Source organism: Sminthopsis crassicaudata, chromosome 3 (assembly GCF_048593235.1).
Source record: "Sminthopsis crassicaudata isolate SCR6 chromosome 3, ASM4859323v1, whole genome shotgun sequence".
In the NCBI taxonomy this organism is placed as follows: domain Eukaryota; kingdom Metazoa; phylum Chordata; class Mammalia; order Dasyuromorphia; family Dasyuridae; genus Sminthopsis; species Sminthopsis crassicaudata.
In genome coordinates this window covers 209540067-209565512 of record NC_133619.1, presented here as the reverse complement: position 1 = coordinate 209565512, position 25446 = coordinate 209540067, and the positions used below count along the sequence as shown (strand labels likewise).

The following is a 25446-nucleotide window of genomic DNA, read 5'->3' as shown; positions in this document are numbered from 1 at the left end:
AGTCTATAGTTGACCACATCTTTAAATAGTTGACCAAATCTACAAATTGAATTGTAATATCTTTACATAATAAATACATTTTTATTTTAAAAAGAAAAACCATTTGTCCATAATTTGAGTTGATCATAATGAGAGAGAGCATAATGAGAAGAAAACATGATGTATATTGGAAAGAACATGGTACTGGGAATCAGACTGTTTGCGATAAATTGTTAGTCAGCTTGTTATGACTTTAAACAACTTGTTTGTAATAACATTCGTTGCCCCAGATTTCTCATGTGTAACATGAGGATAGCCAGATGGTTTAATGAAGAGAGGGCCAGGGCCAGGGCTGGAGTCAAGGAGATTGGCCTCAGCTTACTAGCTGTGTGACCCTAACAAAGTCACTTAGCTTTTTTTGCCTCAGTTCCTCATCTGTAAAATGAATTGAAGAAGGATTTGGTAAACCACTCCAATATCAATAGTCTGATAGGATCAAGAAGAATTAGACATTACTTTAACAATTGAATGACACAAATACAAGGATAATGTACTATTTTTTTTTTTTTTTTCTTTTTTCTTTTGAGGCTGGTGTTAAGTGACTTGCCCAGGGTCACACAGCTAGGAAGTGTTAAGTGTCTGAGACCAGATTTGAATTCCGGTCCTCCTGAATTCAAGGCTGGGGCTCTATCCACTGCACCACCTGGCTGCCCCTATCTTTCTAATAAAAAAATTAAAGTACTTTGTAACCAAAAAGGACTTATTTATAGGGCAGCTTTTTATTATGATGTTTAGAAAGTTTAAAATTCAGTTCAGTGTTTTAAATAATTTTAAGGTTATGGATGGAACATTACACTTTTGTTTACTGTTTTAAACCTTTAAATGATTTTTTTTTTTTGGAGTTTTTTACATCCAATTGAGTGATAATGTGCATGTGGATTTTGCTAGGAAAACCAGGCTTTAAAAGCTGTTACTATAGGATAATGATTTAAATAATAAAAAGAATATCTGATTTACCAGAGACTTTTCTTAAATAATGTTTCCCCGTTAATGCAAGTTTTGACGCAAAAGGTAGACAGAAAAACTTAAAAAGTATAATGTAAGAAACTGTTGACTCTTAAAAGCATATTTAATAAATCAAGATAAAGTACAAGAACTTCTGAATTATTTAACACATTAATAATTCAGGTAAAAATAGAAGAAACTTATGCCTATCCTTCAGTTCCTTTCTTTGTTTGGTCCAAAAAAAACCCACTGCCTTAATAAACCTAATAACTGATATGGAGAACTCTTTGATCCAATCAGTTGTCATATTTTATTTCCCCTAAAGAAAATAAAATATATATTTTTAAAAAATTGTTCATTTGGAACTTAAATAAAAAAGAGTAAAAGAGAGAGAACATTTCTCTGTACACAGCACAACAAAAAGAAAAATTCACATAAAACCATGAAAATACCTTTCATACTGTTTACTTTTTTAAGAAACTATATAATAAATGCTATGCATCATTTTCAAAGTTGTCCTGCTTTTCTGTGCTTGCTTCTAAGTTTTCTGTTGTTCTCTGTTGTGCAGTTTTAATTTTTTTTCCTTCCTTTCCCACCCCACACTAGAAAAGGCAGCCAATATACACAGTATTTATATATGTGCAAAATCATATGATGCATACTTTTACCAGTGCTTTCTCTAGCTCTGGAAAGCATCTACCATCATAGATCCTTTAAATTAGTTGTTCAGAAAAAGTCTTTCCCTGTTTTTCTAAAGTCAAACAGCTCATCATTTCTTTTATTTTTTATTATTAAAGTTTTGTTATTTTCAAAACAGGTGCGTAGTTTCCAACATTAACCCTTCCAAAACTTTGGGTTCCAAATTTTTTTTATTTTCCTTCCTCCCCTCCCTCCCTTAGACAACAAGGAATTCACTATTTGTTAAATATGTGCAGTTCTTCTATACATATTTCTACAATTATCATGCTGCACAAGAAAAATCAGATCAAAAAAGAAAAAATAAGAAAACAAAATGCAAGCGAACAACAAAAAAAGTAAAATTTGAGTTGTGATCACATTCAGTTTCCATGGTGTCCTTTTTGGGTGCAGATGGCTTTCTTCATTACAAGACCATTGGAACTGGCCTGAATCATCTCATTGATGAAAAGAGCCATGCCCATCAAAATTCATCTTCATATAATCTTGTTGCCATGTACAATGATCTCTTGGTTCTGCTCTTAGCATCAGTTCATGTAAGTCTCTCCAGGCCTCTGAAGTCATCCTATTGATTGTTTCTTATAGAATAATTTTTCCATATTTTCCATAACATTCATGTACTAAATAACTTATTCATTCACAAATATTTTTGTACATGTGAGTCTTTTTCCTTCCTTCTTTCCTTCCTATATCTCTTTGGGATGTAAGTCCAATAGAGACATTGCTTAATCAAAGGATATGTAGTTTGATAGCCCTCTGGGCATAGTTCCAAATTGCTCTCCAGAATGGTTTGATCAGTTCGCAACTCCACTAATAATGTATTAGTGTCCCAGTTTTCCCACATTCCCTCTAACATTAAAATATATATCAACTCCCTAAGAAAAAAATGACTTTAGGGCTGGTGCTCTTATCTACTGCACCATCTAACAGCCTCTTCTTTCAACTCTTTCAACTTCTCCTGTAAGTATTTGGATGCTATACCACTTGGTGCACATATGCTTAGTATTGATATTGCTTCATTATCTATGGTACCCTTAGCAAGATATAGTTTCCTTCCTTATCTCTTTTTTGATTAGATCTATTTTTGCTTTTGCTTGATAAGATAATAAGATTGCTTACCCCTGCTTTTTTTTTTTTTTTACCTCAGCTGAAGCATAATAGATTCTACTCCAGCTTTTTACCTTTACTCTGAATGTACTCTGCTTTAAATGAGTTTCTTGTAAACAACAAATTGTTGGGTTTGGACTTTTAATCCAGTCTCTCTCTGTTTGCATTTTATCGGAGAGTTCATCCCATTCACATTCACAGATAAAATGACTAATTCTGTATTTCTTGCCATCTTTTTTACCTCATTATACTTTGCCTTTTATCTCCTCCCTCAAACAGCCCTTCCCTTTTTCAGCCCCTCTCCCTTTCTTATACCTTTCCCTGTCTACTTTTGTTCTACTTTCTATTAACTTCTCCCTTTCCTTTCCTTTTCCCCCTCTTACTTCCCTATAGCATGAGACTCTTCTCTGTGAAGCTAAGTATGTTTGATGTTCTTTCTTTGCGTCAAATCTGATGGGAGTGAGATTCACACAAGGCTCATCTCCCTCCCTTTTTTCCTTCAATTATAATAGGTCTTCTTTGCTTCTTTCTAAGATGTAATTTATCCATTTTAACTCATTTTCCTCTTTTTTTTCCAGTACAATCCTCTTTCCACCTCTAGTTTATTTTTAATTTCATCACAATAAAATGAAATTATACCTCTACACTCCAAATATACCCATATCAGAGAATAGTTTTCAAGATTTAAACATATCTTCCCATTTATGGATGTAAGCTGTTTAACATTCAGTGCTCTTGGATAGGCCGAGCGAATATAATAAAGATGACAATACTCCCCAAACTAATCTATTTATTTAGTGCTATACCAATCAGACTCCCAAGAAACTATTTTAATGACCTAGAAAAAATAACAACAAAATTCATATGGAAGAATAAAAGGTCAAGAATTGCAAGGGAACTAATGAAAAAAAAACTCAGAGGAAGGTTTATATATCTGCTTTATAATTATCTATAAATGTTCTATATGCCTACCAGATTAAATAAATTCCTTGAAAGGCAGAGTCCATGCATTACCTAAATGTTTTATCTTTCCTAAACCTTAACATGATAATCCATACAGAGTAGTTATTTAATAGAGTTTTATGGAATTAATCATGATTTGACTATCATAAATTACTAATATTTTCAGTTCCTGAATATTTTCTACCATATAAAAGCATTTCTAATAAATTTATTTTTCTTCTCCTTTAAGTAGTGGTTATCTTTGAGGAAATTAAGTAGGTAGTAATGTGTTGCTTAATGGTAGTACTATTCTTAAAAGTCTAAGAAATACCATGCTGAAAGCTTTTAAGAACTACTGGATTTAAATAAGCCATTAGGAAGGAAGACATGGTTCCAAGAATCCTTTTAGTTGCAGTCTTATTGAATTATTGAAAGATATTGACTGTACATATAAAGATTTTTTTGGTGAATTTTTGAGATTCTTCATTGAACACTACTACCAAATAGAAGAAATTGCTCATCCTTATATCATTCCTTATGTCACAAATACCATACAAGGATTTTTTTCTTAGTTTTAAAGACAATCTTTTTTCTTTTTAAATAAAGTTGTGTTAATTGGCATTTTGTTTTAATTCTTGCCTGAAAGCATCATGAATTTTTATATATCTTTGAATTTCTGTTCATAGTAATTTTCTGGGCATTTTTTTCCAAGAAGTTACTAAATACACATTAAGAGAAGGATAAAAGAGATCTTTGGAAGTTTAATATTCAGTTAATGTTATATTAAGCTCAGATATGTGTTGTTTTTGTATGCTTAGTACAAAATTAAATTCTGAAACAGGGAATGTTGCATACACAAGTCAAAAAAAATTGATTCTTGACACAGATTTAAATGATTCATGACATTTACTTCAGAATGTACTGATTATATTTTGTTTTAAAGAGTGAAAAAGAATATTTTAAATGACAGAAAGTTCTATAATTTAATTCTGTAGATATTTGTGGGATGTATATCAGAAAGAATGATAGAACTAGGGAAACCAAAAGATCTTAAATATAAGACATTGTAGTGTATTGAATAGCATGCTAAACTTGAGAATAGGAAGACATTTGTTCTAATCCTACCTTTGACACTTACTGTATAACCATAGGCGAATCATGAAATGTTGCTGAGTGTTGAATAATATTACCTGTAGTATTTACTTGCCAGGGTTGTGGTAAGGCTCAAATGAATGAAGTTCTTGGCAAATGTTAAAACATAATATAAATGGCAGTAATTATTAAATATGATCATTAGAAATCTTGATCTATAGCAAATATAATTTCTAATACACTATAATTTGGCAGGCTCATAGAGAGATATGGAGTTTTTTTATTTTGTTTTGTTTTGTTTTTGCATTCCCACTTATTAACATGCAGTTCAACATATGAATATTATCACTTGCCTAGGCCCTTGGAACACAAGAGACAAAATAATGGTTTTTGATTTCAAGAGTATATATTCTAGTGGAGTGATATGTTGACCCAGGTAAATAAATTTATTTGTACCTAATTGTTCTTGATTGTATTAGGTTATATGAAAAATATAACAATGGACAAGTAATGTTTTAAAGTTTTCAAAATGTTTTAAATATTTTACTATCTCATTTTTATTACTGTATGAGAAAGATTTAAATATTTTACTATCTCATTTTTATTACTGTATGAGAAAGATAATCACCATAGGTCTTTGGTCACTTAAATACAGCAAGTAGAGAATATTAAATCAGTTATTAACTTTGAGGTGTGAAGGCTGTTGCTAAATTCAAAATGAGGAAGACTTCTTTTCCACAGCCAATAATAATGCACAGCAGACTAAATAATTTCTATGATTCTCTGAACAATTTGCTTTACAAATAAAGAGTTAAGTAAATCTTAGAGAATTTTCTAAAGCCATAGTTAATGGATAAAAACTTAATACATATACACACACACACACATATACACACGTGTATTTATTTATACACATATAAAGGTGTTTTAAAATGGCTTGACTTTTGAATAACTTGATTATAAGCTATTATAAAGCCATCTTTTATTTTTGTTTCCTAGGTTGGCAAATAAACAAGATAAAGAAGGAGCTTTGTCAGAAGCATGTCTAATCGAATGTTTATCTCTAGACAAACTGGTCAATGAGCAAAAATGTGTCTGTCAGATGGTAAGTTTCTCAATCCCTCATTCTGTTTCCTAATTATTTTATGAATAATTATTTTTATGGAAAATCAGTCTTTTCAGAGAAATTCATATAAAAAAGCCTATATGACACTATAATGTGACAAGTCATATTTTCTCTAACTATATTTATTAGTGTTGATAAATGCTGTAACATTTATTTTCAATTAAATTAACTTTTATAAACTGTCAGTACAGTAATTTTTAAAAAAACTTAATTTTTCATTGCTGTAGAGCTTGTAATCATATCATAGAAAGTAAAGTTAAACTTGATATTACAAAATGAATATTGAGGCTTTTTAAGGTAATTTTTATAATATGTAAGTTCCACTCTTGCCTTGAGATATCCCGGATATTGCCCATGAAACTTGAGTGATATGTAGTCCAGGTCCAGAGAGGATACTAGTGATAATAATCTGTGTGTGTATACATTTTTAACTTTTTTAACTTAAAAATAAATGTAAATAGAATTTATATTATCTTTTCACATTTCAGTAGATTGACACAACCAACTTCAAACATCTAGGCCACCAATCTATTATAATATTTGTGATATCAAAGTTGTCAAAATATAAGGTGCCCCAAAAGTCTTAGTTCTACTAAATTTAGCTATTAAAATTTAAAATTAAAACTTTAGACTTTAGAATTTTCTGTATTTCATTTCCTTTATGTGCAAATAAGTTGGCGATGATAATAGTAACAATAATTGACATATAAATTGTGCTTTGAAGTTTTTAAATTATATTACACTCATTTAATTAACCTGGTATAGTAGATAGAGTACTGGACTCAAAATTAGGAAAACCTGGTTTTGAATCCTGCCTCAGATTCTTACTAGCTGTGTGGTTATGAAGAAGTCACTTAACCTTTATGGTGCTCAGCTTCCTCATGTGCAAAATTAGCACTTTGGACTAACTTTGTGATCCTTATGCAAATTAAATGAAAAGATATATATATATATATATATATATATATATATATATATATATATATATATGAGAGAGAGAGAGAGAGAGAGAGAGAGAGATATGTATTTTTACTTTAGATTTTTATATGTATATTATGCAGTTACTTTGAGACAGCTCTCTTAATATGATTAAATGCCTTATATTTTGTGTCTAGGTAATGTTCATGTGTTTACCATTTACCATTAAGTAGTTTTACATATTTACCATGCTTTTTTAGAAAGGTTGTTCAACAGTGTTGGGCACTGGCAAAAAAATTGACAAGTCTATAAGAAGAGGTCTTTTTTGGCTTCTGAACTGCATTGGCAATGACTTCGATGGTTTAAAAGCACGTGTTGAAAGAGACACAAAAGCTCAACAAGTTTTTGAGGAAATGGAGAAACAGGAACGAGCTGAGCGAGTGAGGCAACTACGAAAAGAAAGGTACAAATTAGAAAACACAACTAAATATGTCTCATATAAGATTATGGGAGTAATGTATATTTGTTATTTTTATTAATTCAGTTTCCTCTTTCTTTATGAAGGAAGCCACTGGGTGAGAATTTATTTCTATGGATCCTTTGTATCTACAAGTTTGAATGATATGTTTGCAATACGCTATGTATTACGCTTATATATATACACTTATTGGACAGATTCTATCAAAAAAAAATATCTACATATCCTGAGTTTTTTTTTTTTATTATATATATATATTATATATATATATATATATATATATATATATTTTATAATATTATCCCTTGTATTCATTTTTCCAAATTACCCCCCTCCCTCTATTCCCTCCCCCCGACGACAGGCAATACCATACATTTTACATGTGTTACAATATAGTCTAGGTACAATACATGTGTGTGAATATCATTTTCTTGTTGCACAATAAACATTAGAATCCGAAGGTACATGCAACCTGGGCAGACAGATATTAGTGCTAACAATTTACATTCCCCTCCCAGTGTTTCTTCTCTGGGTGTAGCTACCTCTGTCCATCATTGATCAACTGGAAGTGAGTTGGATCTTCTTTATGTTGAAGATTTCCACTTCCATCAGAATACATCCTCATACAGTATTGTTGTTGAAGTGTACAGTGATCTTCTGGTTCTGCTCATTTCACTCAGCATCAGTTGATTTAAGTCTCTCCAGGCCTCTCTATATTCCTCCTGCTGGCCATTTCTTACCGAGCAATAATATTCCATAACCTTCATATATCACAATTTACCCAACCATTCTCCAACTGATGGACATCCATTCATCTTCCAGTTTCTAGCTACAACAAAAAGAGCTGCCACAAACATTTTGGCACATATATGTTTCTTTCCGCTCTTTAGTATTTCTTTGGGATATAATCCCAGTAGTAGCGCTGCTGGGTCAAAGGGTATGCACAGTTTGATAACTTTTTGGGCATAATTCCAGATTGCTCTCCAGAATGGCTGGATTCTTTCACAACTCCACCAGCAATGTATTAGTGTCCCAATTTCCCCACATCCCCTCCAACATTTGTCATTATTTGTTCCTGTCATCTTAACCAATCTGACAGGTGTGTAGTGGTATCTCAGAGTGGTCTTAATTTGCATTTCTCTGATCAGTAGTGATTTGGAACACTCTTTCATGTGAGTGGATATAGTTTCAATTTCTTCCTCTGAGAATTGTCTGTTCATATCCTTTGACCATTTATCAATTGGAGAATGGTTCGGTTTCTTATAAATTATGGTCAGTTCTCTATATATTTTGGAAATGAGACCTTTGTCAGAACCTTTGTTTTTAAAAATATTTTCCCAATTTGTTATTTCCCTTCTAATCTTGTTTGCATTAGTATTATTTGTACAGAAACTTTTTAGTTTGATGTAATCAAAATCTTCTATTTTGTGATCAATAATGATCTCTAGTTCTCCTCTGGTCATAAATTCCTTCCTCCTCCACAAGTCTGAGAGGTAGATTATCCTCTGTTCCTCCAATCTATTTATTATCTCCCTCTTTATGCCTAAATCATGGACCCATTTTGATCTTATCTTGGTATATGGTATTAAGTGTGGATCCATATCTAATTTCTGCCATACTAATTTCCAGTTTTCCCAACAGTTTTTTCCGAATAATGAATTTTTATCCCTAATGTTGGAATCTGTGGGTTTGTCAAAGATTAGATTGCTGTAGATGTACCCTTTTTTGTCCTTTGTATCTAATCTGTTCCACTGATCTACCGGTCTATTTCTTAGCCAATACCAAATGGTTTTGGTGACTGCTGCTATATAATATAGCTTTAGATCAGGTACACTTAGACCACCTTCCTCTGAGTTTTTTTTCATTAGTTCCCTTGCAATTCTTGACCTTTTATTCTTCCATATGAATTTTGTTGTTATTTTTTCTAGGTCATTAAAATAGTTTCTTGGGAGTCTGATTGGTATAGCACTAAATAAATAGATTAGTTTGGGGAGTATTGTCATCTTTATTATATTCGCTCGGCCTATCCAAGAGCACTGAATGTCTTTCCAATTATTTAAATCTGATTTTATTTTTGTGGCAAGTGTTTTGTAATTTTTCTCATATAATTCCTGACTTTTCTTTGGTAGATGGATTCCCAAATATTTTATACTCTCAACATTTGTTTGGAATGGAATTTCTCTTTGTATCTCTTGCTGTTGCATTTTGTTAGTGATATATAAAAATGCCGAGGATTTATGTGGATTTATTTTGTATCCTGCCACTTTGCTGAAATTTTGAATTATTTCTAGTAGCTTTTTAGCAGAGTCTTTGGGGTTCTCTAAGTATACCATCATGTCATCTGCAAAAAGTGATAGTTTAATTTCCTCATTTCCTACTCTAATTCCTTGAATCTCTTTCTCGGCTCTTATTGCCGAGGCTAGCGTTTCTAGTACTATATTGAATAGTAATGGTGATAGTGGGCAACCTTGTTTCACTCCTGATCTTACTGGGAAAGGTTGCAGTTTATTTCTATTGCATATTATGCTTACTGACGGTCTTAAATATATACTCCTGATTATTCTAAGGAATAATCCATTTATTCCTATACTCTCAAGAGTTTTTAGTAGGAATGGATGTTGGATTTTGTCAAATGCTTTTTCTGCATCTATTGAGATGATCATATGGTTCTTATTAATTTGATTATTAATATGGTCAATTATATTAATAGTTTTCCTAATATTAAACCAGCCCTGCATTCCTGGAATAAATCCTACTTGATCATAGTGTATTATCTTGGAGATGATTTTCTGAAGTCTTTTTGCTAATATCTTATTTAAGATTTTAGCATCAATATTCATTAAGGAGATTGGTCTATAATTTTCTTTCTCAGTTTTCGATCTACCAGGTTTAGGTATCAGTACCATGTCTGTGTCATAAAAGGAGTTTGGTAGGACTCCTTCATCCCCTATTTTTTCAAATAATTTATATAACATTGGGGCTAATTGTTCTTTAAATGTTTGGTAGAATTCACATGTGAATCCATCTGGCCCTGGGATTTTTCCTGGGAGTTGATTAATAGCTTGTTCTATTTCTTTTCTGAAATGGGACTATTTAAGCAATTTATCTCCTCCTCTGTTAATCTAGGGAGCCTATATTTTTGGAGGAAGTCATCCATTTCACTTAAGTTATCAAATTTATTGGCATAAAGTTGGGCAAAGTAACTCCTTATTATTTCTCTAATTTCCTCTTCATTGGTGGAAAGATCCCCCTTTTCATTTGTAAGACTATCAATTTGATTTTCCTCTTTCTTTTTTTTGATCAAATTTACCAAAGGTTTATCTATTTTATTGGCTTTTTCATAAAACCAACTCTTGGTTTTATTTATTAATTCAATAGTTTTTTTACTTTCAATTTTATTGATTTCTCCTTTTAATTTTTGTATTTCGAGTTTAATTTTTGGTTGGGGGTTTTTAATTTGGTCTTTTTCTAGCCTTTTAAGTTGTAAGCCCAATTCGTTAATCTTCTCTTTCTCAATTTTCTTCAAATAAGCCTCTAAAGATATAAAATTTCCCCTTATTACTGCTTTAGCTGCATCCCAAAGATTTTGATATGATGTCTCATCATTATCATTATCTTGGGTGAAATTGTTAATTGTTTCTATAATTTGCTCTTTCACCCAGTCATTCTTTAAAATGAGATTATTCAGTTTCCAATTACTTTTTGGTCTATTTACCCCTAACTTTTTACTGAATGTAGCTTTTATTGCATTGTGATCTGAGAAGAAGGCATTTATTATTTCTGCCTTCCTACATTTAATTTTGAGATCTTTATGTCCTAATATATGGTCAATTTTTGTATAGGATCCATGAACTGCTGAGAAGAAAGTATATTCCTTCCTATTGCCATTCAGTTTTCTCCAAAGGTCTATCATACCTAGTTTTTCTAATGTTCTATTTACTTTTTTAATTTCTTTCTTGTTTGTTTTGTGGTTTGATTTGTCTAAATCTGAGAGTGCAAGGTTGGGATCTCCCACTATATATAGTTTTACTGTCTATTTCTTCTTGCAGTTCTCTTAACTTTTCCTTTAGAAAGTTAGATGCTATACCACTTGGTGCATATATGTTTAGTATTGATATGACTTCATTATTTATGCTACCTTTCAGCAGGATATAGTTTCCTTCCTTATCTTTTTTAAGGAGATCTACTTCTGCTTTTGCTTGATCTGAGATAAGGATAGCTACCCCTGCTTTTTTGGCTTTACCTGAAGCATAATAGGCTCTGTTCCAACCTTTTACCTTTACTCTGTATGTATCTCCCTGCTTTAAGTGTGTTTCCTGTAGGCAACATATTGTAGGGTTCTGCTTTTTGATCCAATCTGCTATCCGTCTCCGTTTGATGGGATCGTTCATCCCATTTACATTTACAGTTAAAATTACTAATTCTGTATTTCCTGCCATCGTATTATCCCCAGATTATGCTTTTTTCCCTTGACCCCCCTGATCCCCCTACCCGATATTTAATTTACAGACCCCCCTTGTGACGTGCAACCCTCCCTCTTTTTTTTTTTTTTCTTTTTTTTTAGGATCCCTCCCCCCTCCCTCCAAGTCCCTTCACTTATTCTCCTTTTCCTTTTCCCTTTTCCTCTCCCCCCTTTTAATGAGGTGAGAGAAAATTCTCTGAAAAACAAATATGTTAATTATTTACTCTTTGAGCCTCTTCTGATGAGAGTAAGATTCACACAATGATTCTCCCCCTCACTAAGTTCCCTCAGATATGGTGTATTTTCTATGTCTCTTCCTGGGATGTAGTTTCCCTCTTTTTATCACTCCTTCCCCTTTTTCTGAACTGACCTCCTTCCCTTTACTACACCCCCCTTTTTTTCTTTTATATCAGTAAAATCAAATTATCCTGCTTTTTGATCCAATCTGCTATCCGTCTCCGTTTGATGGGATCGTTCATCCCATTTACATTTACAGTTAAAATTACTAATTCTGTATTTCCTGCCATCGTATTATCCCCAGATTATGCTTTTTTCCCTTGACCCCCCTGATCCCCCTACCCGATATTTAATTTACAGACCCCCCTTGTGACGTGCAACCCTCCCTCTTTTTTTTTTTTTCTTTTTTTTTAGGATCCCTCCCCCCTCCCTCCAAGTCCCTTCACTTATTCTCCTTTTCCTTTTCCCTTTTCCTCTCCCCCCTTTTAATGAGGTGAGAGAAAATTCTCTGAAAAACAAATATGTTAATTATTTACTCTTTGAGCCTCTTCTGATGAGAGTAAGATTCACACAATGATTCTCCCCCTCACTAAGTTCCCTCAGATATGGTGTATTTTCTATGTCTCTTCCTGGGATGTAATTTCCCTCTTTTTATCACTCCTTCCCCTTTTTCTGAACCGACCTCCTTCCCTTTACTACACCCCCCTTTTTTTCTTTTATATCAGTAAAATCATATTATCCTTGAGTATTTTTTATATACCCACAACAGAGTTACAGTTCTCAAGGGTTCTGTGTACCTTTTTCTATTTCTCTTCAGTCTTGTGGATGTAGATCAAATTTTTTGTTTAAGTCTGGTTTTTTTCCTTAGAAACATATAGAATTCCTCTGTTTCATTGAATGACCATCTTCTTCCATGGAAAAAGATGCTAAACTTAGCTGGGTAGTTCATTCTTGGTTGCAGTCCTTGATCTTTTGCCTTACGGAATATCAGGTTCCAGGCCCTTCTATCTTTTAATGTGGAGGCAGCCAGATCTTGGGTGACCCTTATTGTGGCACCTTGGTATTTAAATTGTTTTTTTCTAGCTGCTTGCAGGATTTTCTCCTTTGTGTGGTAATTCTGCAGCTTAGCCACAATATTCCGTGGTGTTCTTTTTTTAGGGTCTATTTCAGAAGGAGTTCGATGAATTCTTTCCACATCTACTTTCCCTTCTGTTTCTATTATCTCAGGACAGTTCTCTTTGATAATTTCCTGTAAAATAGAATCTAGGCTCTTTTTTTGGTCATAGTTTTCTGGAAGTCCAATAATCCGCAGATTATCTCTCCTAGATCTATTTTCCAGGTCTATAGATTTTCCCAGTAAGTATTTGACGTTGTTCTCCAGCTTCTCATTTTTTTTGTTTTGTTTGACTGATTCTTGGGTTCTCTGTGAATCATTCATTTCTATTTGTTCCATCCTGACTTTTAAGGAGTTATTTTCTTCTTTCACAGTTTTTAGTTCTTTTTGTAAATGCCCAATTTCGTTTTTAAATGAATTATTTTGCTCTATTGAATTTTTTCCATTTCCCTAATTTTTTTTTTTTGAGAATTATTTTCTTTTTCCAATTCAGAAATTCTATTTTCTTGAGACTTTTTTATCTTTTCCAATTCAGAAATCCTACTTTCCTGTGTTTTTTTTAACCTTTTCTAATTCACTAATTTTGTTTCCCTGCATCTCCTGTGAATTCTTTATTTTTTCCAACTCCAATTTCAGGACGTTGTTATTCTCTATCATAGCTTCCCTTTCCTTTCCCCATTTTTCTTCAAACTCCCTTAATTTTTTAAGAGCTTCTTCTAGGAGAGAGTTATGTGATGGGGGGCAGGAATCGTTCCCCTTTAGGTTGTTATCTGCTGATTCTCTGCTGTCAACTTCCTCGGGGTTGGATACCCGCTCTTTCTCTGTATAGAAGGAATCTATAGTTTTTCTAGCTTTTTTGCTCATATTTAAAAAAATGTTTTGGGGTCTGTCCCTGGGGTAGGAAATTATTTACTTCTTTACCAGCTTCCTCCCAGACTGGATGGATGCAGCGGCCCCTGAGCCTGAGCTAAGAGAGAGCTCTGGGAGAGAGTTCCCCACCCCCTCCCTGGAAGTGCCTCAGAGGTGAATAACACTACTGTGCTTCGAGGGCGTAGAATAGTGAAGACAGCACGAAGCCCAGCCTATGTGTCCGGGTGGGGAGTGGATGTCTGCAGCAGGTGACGTGAGAAGCCCCTGTGCTCAAACTGGAAGTGTCTGCCAGAAACCGCGGTCCCTAGTTCAAAGGTTCTGCTTCTCTGGGACTTCCTGGAGCTGAGTTCCACTCCCTCCAGCTAAGCTAGGCAGTGTGTGTTGCCTTGGGCCGTATCCACCCACTTGTCAATCTCTTAACTATTCTCAGGAGGTAGCTGAGGCCACACCCCCTGGTGCCAAGAGATCTGCTGAGTCACCCCCAGGATTGGGGAAAATCTAATTTGAGTTTTAAAATATTTTGGCTTTCTCTTCTCAACTGCTAAATAATTAGCAGAGAAGAGCTGACAGCCTGTGCCAGATTCCTTTACCTCAGTGGCTTCTCTGATCCCAGAGCCCCTCCCAGCGCAATGGGCGCAGTGTGCCCCTACCCCACCGTCTGTGCTGGTCTTTCTTATTCCTCCCCTGAGAACTGACCTTTCCTGTTGAAACTCCAGATTCTCTTCAGCTGGTAAGTCGTGCTTCCAGTCCTTGTGGTATCTATCAGTCCTGAGCTAATTCTGAGACTTAATTTATCTAATTGGTTGTGAGGGAGTGAGGACGTTCACTGAGTTGTGTGTTTCTTCTCCGCCATCTTGGCTCTCCTGAGTTTTTTTTTGAGTCTCTTCTTTTTCCTGTTGTATACAAGGCAAGCATTTTCATGAACATTTTTTTAAATGGATGAAATCAATATTTTTTTTTCAGAACATTTTTATTCTTTCCTCCCAAAAATCTATAAACCATTTGATAGACAGCTTTCCTTGTAATAGTCCTCTTTTTTTTTTTTTTTTTTTTCCTTTCCTGCTTCCTCATGCAGACCCAACCATACTTTATTCAAGGGCCTTTCTGGTGAGCAGAGCACATAAGTGTGAATCTATGAGTGATACAAAAACTTTTCATTTCTTATCATTTAGTCTTCAGTGATAGTCACTCATTTCCAGTATATTTGGAAAATAAAATACTGTTTTTAATGAAACGTTCATAGATGTACCTGATCATGTTTTTAAATGATTTCCAAACAAATACCTTGAAAAATGAAGTCAAATTGAGGTGCAGCATGAAAGGTTACATTAGACATATTTTCATAATAGAATGTATAAGTCTTAAAAGTTTCAGCTATGACCCTTACTGTCATTATGTCACGGTTATAATTCAGGGCTGATAAACATTTAAAATGTTCTTTTATTATATAGTGACTATTTTGTTTTAGGAACTCTCTATCTTTCACATATTTTTCACATATCTTTCACATATCATTTGCTATATATAATAGAGACAGTGGTAATTATCTGATGTATTGCTTTATTTTATCTATGTCATTTTATTATATATCTATGTCACAGCAAGCAAATTTTAGTTGGTCCATTTACCATTGTACAGGAGTACAACTATATTAGGCAATGGTTTAAACATATCAGTCCAAATGATGTATTATTTTTTCTACCTGTTTTCCATCTTTTAAGTGTGCCAAGTAAATTATATGTGTGTGTGTGTGTGTGTGTGTGTGTGTGTGTGTGTGTGTGTGTGTATGCACTCTGTGTTTATATAAACATATTTAAGAAAAAACAGGAAACACTAGTCAGGCAAAATAATAATTATCTGGTATGTCAAAACATCAGCTATGTTATAAAGATAAGATTTGGGAGGGAAAGTTATTCATGTCTTCTATGCCACCACTTACTTATAATACTAATGCAGACTTATTTTTAATGGACAAACTGGTAAACAAGTTATTTTCAGTTAGAATAGATAATATGTGTGTGTGTGTGTGTGTGTGTATATATACATATATGTGTATATATATATATGTATATACACACACACACACACACACACACACACACACACACACATTAAAAACCCATGACCTTGATGAGATTGGAAATTAGTCAAAGAATTTCCCTTCTCGCCAAAGTTGCACTTAGGATTAAAAAAATAAAAAATAAAAAAAACCAGTCCATCAGCAACCATATGTTACTATTTGTTAGGTACTGTAGCAGGTATTAGGACAAAATAAATGCCTTAAATTTTCAAGGAACTTACATGAGAAAAGCTTATGAATACTTATGAGACATTTATACATGTATATACATGATATACACAAAGTAATTTTATCAGAGTGCTACTAATTAAATTAATCATAAAATGCCTCATATAGAAGATGTTACTTGAGCTTATGATGGGCTTCTAAAAGGCTGAGGACTTGAGGAGCTGTAGGGGACCAGCCTATTCGAAAGTAGGGAAAAAGGAAAGACCTAACAATGCACAATGTCATCATGTGGTTTAGGCTAGAAGAATATTTGAATTCATGAAAGGTGACTAGAAGTGAATTACAAGTAATTTTATGTTAAATTGTTTGTATTTTTAAAAACTTATTTACTTAACTTATTTACAATTCATGTATGTTAAAACTTTTCAATGAGAGATTGTTTTTCTTGCTTCTCTAACAGAGAAGAGAGGGAGAAAGAACATGCCACAGAGCATCCTGAATTTGCTGGCTTTGATTCTGATATCGATTCTGATCCATTTATTGCCAATCCATTTCAACCAATAAATGCTGTACTCATGGAGGTATGTATGATGACATACAATTTTTGTTTTAGCCAAAGTTCATAAGAAAGCATTTAGAGGATCATAAAAGGAAAGCCAAAGAAATAATTGCCAAAAGATATTTAATGGTTCTGGGGGAGGAATAACATGATTTTTCCCCCTTATGCTAGGGAGATGTGATGTAAGGGAAGAGAAAACTGATTTCAAACCTAGAAAAACCAAGTTACCTCTGACACAGAATTGCTGTGGGATTTTGTCCAAGTTCCTTCACTTCTAAGTATCCAGGCAACTTTAAATGATTCTGAGTTTCAGAGAAGGTGCTACCCTGCCTTGGCAGAAATTCCTTCCTCAGAGGGAGAGACCAATGAAATAAATTATGGGTCGGTCTCTCCCTGTCAAAGTGGGAAGCATAATTGTAAGAAAGATAGAATGAAGTGAAACAAAATGAAGGAATGAACATAATGAAATACTAAGCCATTGCCATTGTTTCTTACATTTCAATATTGTTCTTTTATTTTTAAGTATTCTGTATCTCTTCTTTCCCTTTGTTTTGCTGCTCTCCTCTTGCTGTGATAATATGTAAATACTTGGTAGAATTTACAAATTGTTTTCTGAGTACATTTTAAAGTGTTAAATTACCATAAACAGTCACATGTCTGAATATTCTTTTGTGAATATAATTTTCATTTGTCTAAAATTTTTACTGAAATTAATTTATGGATTACATTCTTAGTCATGAACATGTATGTGTGTTTGAGTCTATTTGACATCTTCTAGAACTAAGAGCTTACATGATCTTTTACACATCTCAACAACTCCTGAATCTTGATAGTTCCTGAGCTTATTTTCTGTTCCCATATACAACTAGGTTGTTTCTTCTGCTTATGCATATTGTCATCTAAACTCCTCCTCATTGCTTCATTACAGTTACTCATTGGGCAGCAAGTAATGATTGATTCTAACAAGTAGCTCTTTCTTTCTGAGATGGGAAGGCAGCTTATAGAAGAAGGTATCACACATCTTAGTTTTCTTAGTTATCTAGAATATTCGGTTCTTCTGATAACACAGTGTATTATATTTTCTATTCCTTTAGTTACATTTTCTTTAATGGTATTTCTATTTGCAAAGATGAATATTAAAAAATTGCCTTAGTAACATGAGTTATCCTCTCTAATTCCTGTTAAATATGTTCATTTGAAAACATCTCAGGAGTAAAAGTTTAAGCTTTATTTTATATGTTGATAACAAAATTTTATTTTGTGTGAGTAACTTGCACAAATGATGGCCTTTGTAAACTAAGGTCACATGGATATAAATATCAAGTATTTGAGGTCAAATTTGAACTCAGATCCTCCTGACTGCAGGGTCCTTGCTCTATCAACTGTGCCATTTAGAAGTCCTTTTCTTTTTTATAAATTGGTAGAATTTTTTTCAATTTCTACTTTCTCAAAATATGTAACAACAAATCCATTTTAAGAAAGCATATGTGATAATAATAATAGAAAGATATTGTATTCAGAATTGTCCATCTTTCTTTTTGCTTCCTGGTAGGTTTTCTTTTGTTTTCTGCTGTGCACTTTTTATTTTATTTTTCTCCCCTTTCTTTCCCTATCCTCTTGTCAAGTAGGCTACAATTAAACATGGGTTATATTTAGTCTACATTCACACATACATACATATACACAATGTTCATATACACATGTATATATAAACTTAGGTTTACACATACTTACACATACTAAACACATATGTGTATTTTTCTCCATGTTAGAAATCCAGAATGGATATTGCTGTAGTGAAGGTTATACATTGTATTTTTATAATAACATTTCTTGGTTGATAATACATTAAAAAGAGAAAATATATGCAGCTTATTTTTTAGGTTTTAAAGCTTCTAAATTCTATGCACATTGAAATTGTGTTTTTATCATATTTTATTATAAAATGTACCTTTTCTTCCTAAAATTTTGTTTAAAAAAGTCTCTTATGAAATAGCTCTTATGAAAAGTCTCTTATGAAATAGAAAAGATACATACTTCTTAGAATTTTATTTTCACTTTCTTGGGTTATATGGTACCAGTATAGAGTCTGTTTTTTCTCTTATTTCTTAAAATAGGTTAATATTTTTAAAAGACTCCAATTTTATTTTTTTTTCCTCAATGGTTATTTTAAGACTTATAGCTTGAAATTTTTGAAACTACATTAAACACATTGTGATAATAGAGGTGCTATGCTTTGGTTTTGTTAGAATGAGAGAAGAAAGCGGAGGATGGATAAAGATATTGACTGCATTATCCAGAGACCATACACAGAACAAGAAAAACCTGACATGCAGAGCCAATTCAACAATGGAAGCCAAAGGACCTTTGATGATTGTGTATGCACAGACCCCTATAGAGTGCTATCCTATATACGACCAACAGAGAAGGAAATTGACAATGCACAATCCTCTGAATGTGCTGACTCAGGTAATAACTCTGATATGAAAAGAGTAACTTACTATTTATATTATGACTAAGAACCATGATACTGCTTTACACATTTGTTTTAGGTTTTCATATTTTTTTTCCTCCCAAGGCTTTTCCTTTAAACTGTTTGGATCTTTGTGTATTACTTAATAGTTCTATAATATGTAGAATGAAATATTCTTTAAAATTTCCCTATCAGATAATTTTTATCAACTTTTGTTTTATAAGTCAAATATATCAATATGTGTTATGTTTTTATAATTGGCATCTATTTAATTTTTTCAATTAATTCATAATTAGATTCATTTACACAAAAGTGTATTAATTATTTGCTATGTCCAGAACATCGGGGTAAATTTAGGGAAACTAAAAGTGTTGTTAAGGTGTTGTTGCTTATGGAATTTACAATGTGGGGTAATAAAATGAGATAACTATAATAGTTATGTATAAGGATCTTAGAATTCTTGAATTTCAGAATTAGAAGGCAGTTTTAATCAGTGTTTTCCAACACTTCCAACTGGAGGAACTAACTCTTATCACTTCTCAACAGTGGCCTTCTAGTTTCTATGTGAACACCTTTAGGATTACATTACAGTGTATTCCTTTTTGGGATTATTCTCTCTCTCTCCCTCTCTCTCCTCTCTCTCCTCTCCCTCCTCTCCCTCTTCTCTTTCCCCCTCTCCCTCTCTCTTCTCTTTCCCCTCCATTTTTTCCCTCCCCTCTCTCTTCCCTTCTCTCCCCCTCCCCTCTCTCTTCCTTTCTCTCCCCCTCCCCTCTCTCTTCCCTTCTCTCTCCCCCTCCTCCCCCTTCTCATTTCCCCTTACCCTTTTCCTCCCCTTCTCCTCCTTCTCTCCTCCCCCTCCCTCTCCCTCTCCCTCTCCCTCTCTCTCTCTCTCTCTCTCTCTCTCTCTCTCTCTCTCTCTCTCTCTCTCTCTCTCTCTCTTCCTTCCTCCCTCCCTCCCTCCCTCCCTCCCCCCTAAGGTAATTTGGGTTAAGTAACTTGTCCAGGATCATACAGCTAGGAAGTGTTAAGTGTCTGAAATCAGATTTGATTGGTCCTTCTAACTTCAGGGCTGGTGCTGTATCCATTGGGCACTGAGCTGCCCCAAGGTTATTCTCATTTGGAAGAAGTTTTTACTTAATTCTAAAATTTTGTTCAATAGTCTTTCAATGGCTTCAAAAGAAAATTTTTAGATAAATCATTTCTTCTCCAGGTTAAGCATAAGTAGTTTTAAAATAGTGCTGAAATTGTTGAGTAGAATTTACATTACTACAGAAAATATTTAGTTGACTATTTCCATTCTCACATTTGTCTTCATGAAGGTGTGGAGCACAATGGATTTTCAGGAATCCTCAAATAATCATACTTTTCAGTAGTCATCTCAGACATTAGTTTATTTATTTGCTTATTTATTAGTTTGGAGTTTTTTAATCTTTTTATTGGCTTACTCACCCAAACCACACCTTGGTAATATTACAACTTACATTTTAGAAGCATTCTCACATCTCATGTTTTTCAGCAATGCCTAGCTGAAAGTGAACTAGCCATTTTTGACTTCTATATGATACTAAAATCACTTTTAAATTTTATTTCTTTTAAAAAAATTGTTGGTTTGTCTAACATTTTAAAGTAAATGTTTGACTTCATAGAGGAACAGTTTCTTTCCTACTTAATGTTGTGCCTCCATGGTATTTAAGACTTCATAAAGTTGATGAAATATTATTTAAGGAAATTCTTAATATTTCATTAGCTTAATCAAGCTAAAGAAGTAATTCTCTTTCCTCTCCCTCCTCTTTCCCCCTCTCCCTCTCCCTTTCTCTCTCCCTCTCTCCCTCTCCTTTTCTCTCTCCCTCTCTCCCTCTCCCTTTCTCTCTCCCTCTCTCCCCCTCTTCTCTCTCTCCTCCTCTCTCTCTCTTTCCCTCTCTCTCTCCTCTCTCCCCCTCTCCCCTTCTCCCTGTCTTCCCCTTCCTCTCCCCTTCCCTTTTCCCCCTCTCCCTCCCTTCCTCCCTCCCTCCCTCCCAGTAGTAATCAAGTAGTGAATATTTCTTAAGTAACTACTATGTGAAAGGCCCTGTGCTAAGCACTGGGGGATACAAAAACTGAAATGAAACTGTCTTGTTTAAAGCATAGAGATGGGAAAGGGTCTATCATGTATATGAAGCAAATATACATACAAACACACAGGAAGAATTAACTGAACTTTAGATTGGGTGAGAAGGCAGGTAACCTCATATGCTGGATACTTCAATTGGAGGCAAGTCTTTAAATGATAAATTTTATCATAAAAGTAATAAGAAACCTTTGAAATTTATTAAGTGGATAACTTTGGCAGCTATGTGGACATTGAATGGAAAGGAGGAGACAAGTTGGAGACACCTATTGCTTTTATAGTAGTCCAAGCCAAAGTTAGGGCCAGCACTAGAGTGGAGTAGAGAGACCAGGACATGTAAGAGAAATATTATAGAAGTATAACTAAGTAGATTTGATAATTAGTTGGATGTGTAGGGCAAGGAACAGTAAGGCCACAAGGATGAAAATGAGGTCATAACCATTTTTGTGGTTATGGTGGTGATGGTACATTTGATAGGAATAGATAAATAGCTTCTGAAAGGTGAATTCAAATTTGGGCATGGTAAAAAAGGTGGCAGAGGACAAAAGTGTCAAGCCTGTGGTCTACAATGTAGTCAATACTATTATTTTTAAAAATTAAAAAAGAATTATTTTCCCTCTTTTCTGTTAACATTATTACATATTTTAGGAATAAAACAAACATTTCTATAGTACAGCATAAAGTAGTGGTCCTCAAACTTTTTAAATAGTGGGCCAGTTCACTGTCGCTCAGACTGTTGGAGGTGCAGACTATAGTAAAAACAAAAACTCACACTCTGCCCCTCAGCCCATTTGCCATAACCTGGCGATTCATATAAACATCCTCAGTGGGCTGCATCTGGCCCGTGGGCCATAGTTTGAAAACCCCTGGACTATAAAGGATGACTATACATTAAAGTGAAAAATCTACATGCTGTGCTTTCAAATATGCAACAAAATTATTTTGTAAATTTTTTTCTACATACTCCTAACCACTAGAGATGGCTTCCATTAGACACAAATAGAAGTGTGTGTGCATCAATGTGTATGTGCACTTGAATGTGTATGTTTGTGTATATACATGTGCATACACCTAAGTATATAATATTCCATAATCTATTTCTCTGGATGCAGATAGCATCTTTCTTTATAACCTTTATGATTAATTTGGTTATTTATAATAGAATAATTTATTTACTCAAAGTTATTCTTAAACTAGTATTGCTGTTACAGTGTTTTCTTGGTTCTGGTCATTTTGCTCTGCATAATTTATGCAAATGTTTCCATAGTTTTTCTAAGATCATTGAGCTTATCAGTTTGGGGGAGGATATTGGTAAATAGTATTTTATTTTTTTCCAATTTATACAAAGATAGTTTTCAGCACTTGTTTTTTATAAGACGTGACTTAGAAATTTTTTCATTCCCATCCCATCCCCCCTCCAGCAAGCAGTTTGATATAGCTTATACACATGTAATCATGTAAATATATTTCTATATGACTCATGTTGTAAAAGAAGAAACAGAACAAAAGGGAAAAGCCACAGGGAAAAAAGAGTAAAATGGTCTACTTCAATATACACTCAAACTCCATAGTTCTTTCTCTGGATGTGGATAGTATTTTCTTCCATGAGTCATTTGGAATTATTTTGGTTCCTTGTATTACTGAGAAAAGAGCTAAGTGAATTGTAGTTGATCATCTCATTATGTTGCTTTTACAATATACAATGTTCTGGTGGGTCTCCTCATTTCATTTAGTCTTTCCAGATTTTTCTGAAATTCTCTTGCTCATCATTTCTTATAACATAAGAGTAATTCTTCTAATTTATATGCAACAACTTGTTCAGCCATTCCCTAACTGGTAACCCTCCATTTCCAGTTCTTTGCCACGACAAGAGGAATTGCTATAAATATTTTTGTAAATGGAAGGGTCCTTTTCCCTATTTTATGATTTTTTTTGTGATATAGATCAAGTAATGATGATTGCTGTTTGGGCACAGTTCCAAAGTGCTCTCCAGAATCACAACTTCACCATAAATGCATTAGTGTCCCAAGTCTCCAACATTTGTCATTTTCATTTTCTATCATGTTAGCCAATCTGAGAGGTATGAGGTAGTGTCATAGTTTTTTAAGTTTGCATTTCTCTAATAGTAATTTAGTAATTTAGAGCATTTTTTCATATCACAATAAATAGTTTTAATTTTTTCTACTGAAAATTGCCTGTTCATATCCTTTGGCCATTTATCAATTGGGGAATAATAAGTATAAGTTTGTTTAATTGTATGTATAAATGTATAAATAAAGTTCTATATAGGTTTTAAGAATTGAGGCTTTTTACCAGAAACAGTTCCTGTAAAATTTGTTTCTCGTCTTTTCTCCTTGGTTTCATTGGTTTTGTTTGTGCAGAATAATCCTTTTAAAGTTAATGTAATCAACATTATCTATTTTGCATTTTATAATGTTCTCTATCTTTTGGTTAGTCATTGCTTATCAAAACTAATTTTTTATTTTTTTTAACTGAGGCAATTGGTGTTGTGACTTGCCAGGGTCACACAGCCAGGAAGTTTTAAGTGTCTGAAGCCAGATTTCAACTCAGGTCCTCCTGACTAAAGGGCTGGTACCACTTAGGTATTCCCTATAAAAAAAATTTTTAACATTTGTTTCTAAAAAAATTTGAGTCCCAAATTCTTTTCCTCCCTCTGTCTCCCAGTCCTTGAGATGTTGGTCCACACTGAGTTTCTGCTGTATTATTTTCCAGTTTTCCTACCAGTTTTTTTTTTCCTTTTTTTTTTTTTTGTTTGTTTGTTTTTTTAATGGTGAGCTCTTATCCCAGATATTGGAATCCTTGGCTTTATCAGACAGTAGATTTCTATAGCCTTTTACTACTGTGGCTTTCGTACCTCATTTATTCCATTTATCTGCCACTCTTATTTCCTAGCTAGTGCCAAATAGTTTTGATTGGTGATTTTTAATAGAGTTGTAGATCTGATATGTGTCTGTCACATTGCTTTGCATTTTTTTTCATTAATGCCCTTAATATTCTTGACCTTTTGATCTTCCCCTTGAATTTTGTTATTTTTTCTAATGGTGTAAAACAATTTTTTTTTTTTTTTTTTTTTTTGCAATTTGATTGGTATGGCATTGAATAAGTAAATTAGTTTAGGTAGAATTGTCATTTTTATTCTATTAGCTCAGCCTACTCATGAGCAATTGATACTTTTCTGATTGGTTAGATCTAAATTTATTTGTCTGCAAAGTAATTGTGTTCATATAGTTCCTGGAATTGGCCTGGTAGTTAGACTCCCAAATATTTTACATTATTTCAGTTATTTTAAATGACATTTCTTTTTCAATCTCTTGCTGATGAACCTTGTTGGCAATATACAGTATATACAATATCAGTATGTTGGCTAATGATTTATATGGGTTTATTTTATATCCTGTTACTATATTACAGTTGTAATTAATTATATCAAGAATATTTTTGTTTATTCTCTAGGATTTGCTTGAGTATGCCATCATATCATCTGTAAAGAATTTATTTCTTTTCCTGTTCTAATTTCAATTTTTTTTCTCTTATTGCGAAAGCTAATATTTCTAGTATAATCTTGAATAATAGTTCTTATTTATTATTGCTTTAATTTCCTTTACATTGGTGGTAAATTGATCTATTCATTTTTTAATATTGGAAATTTGGTTTTCTTCATTTTTTAATCAAATTAGCCAGAGGTTTATTTATTTTTTTATTGGTTTCCCCCTAAAACTAGCTCTTAGTTTTGTTTATTAGTTCAATAATTTCTTGCTTTGAATTTTATTAATCTCTTCTTTGATTTTGAAAATTTCTAATTTGGGATTAAATTAGGTCATTTTAATTTGTTCTTTTTCTAGCTTTTTAATTGCATGCCCAATTCATAGAACTGTTTTTTCTCTGTTTTATTAATGTAAGCATTTAAACTATACTAAGTCGTAAATAATGTGAATTGTGGCCTCCTTGTTATTTTAATTAATACTTTCTGACTGCTTCCTTTAGATATGATAGTTCTAGAATTTGGCTATGA

General features: G+C 33.2%; 1 protein-coding gene across 5 annotated transcripts in view; it reads left to right on the top strand.

The window, feature by feature from the left end:
- The window catches only part of LOC141560979 (ADP-ribosylation factor-like protein 13B), a 103159-nt gene that overhangs the window by 48694 nt on the left and 29019 nt on the right, over positions 1-25446 (top strand). For all 5 annotated transcript variants that reach the window (XR_012487923.1, XR_012487924.1, XM_074299851.1 and 2 more), the window contains 4 exons: positions 5821-5926; positions 7126-7328; positions 16735-16855; positions 19083-19302. Coding sequence is in view for 3 of the 5 variants with exons in the window: in XM_074299851.1 (XP_074155952.1) it covers positions 5821-5926; positions 7126-7328; positions 16735-16855; positions 19083-19302 (650 nt within the window). In the remaining 2 variants the exon portion in view is untranslated. The remainder of the gene's footprint in view (positions 1-5820; positions 5927-7125; positions 7329-16734; positions 16856-19082; positions 19303-25446) is intronic.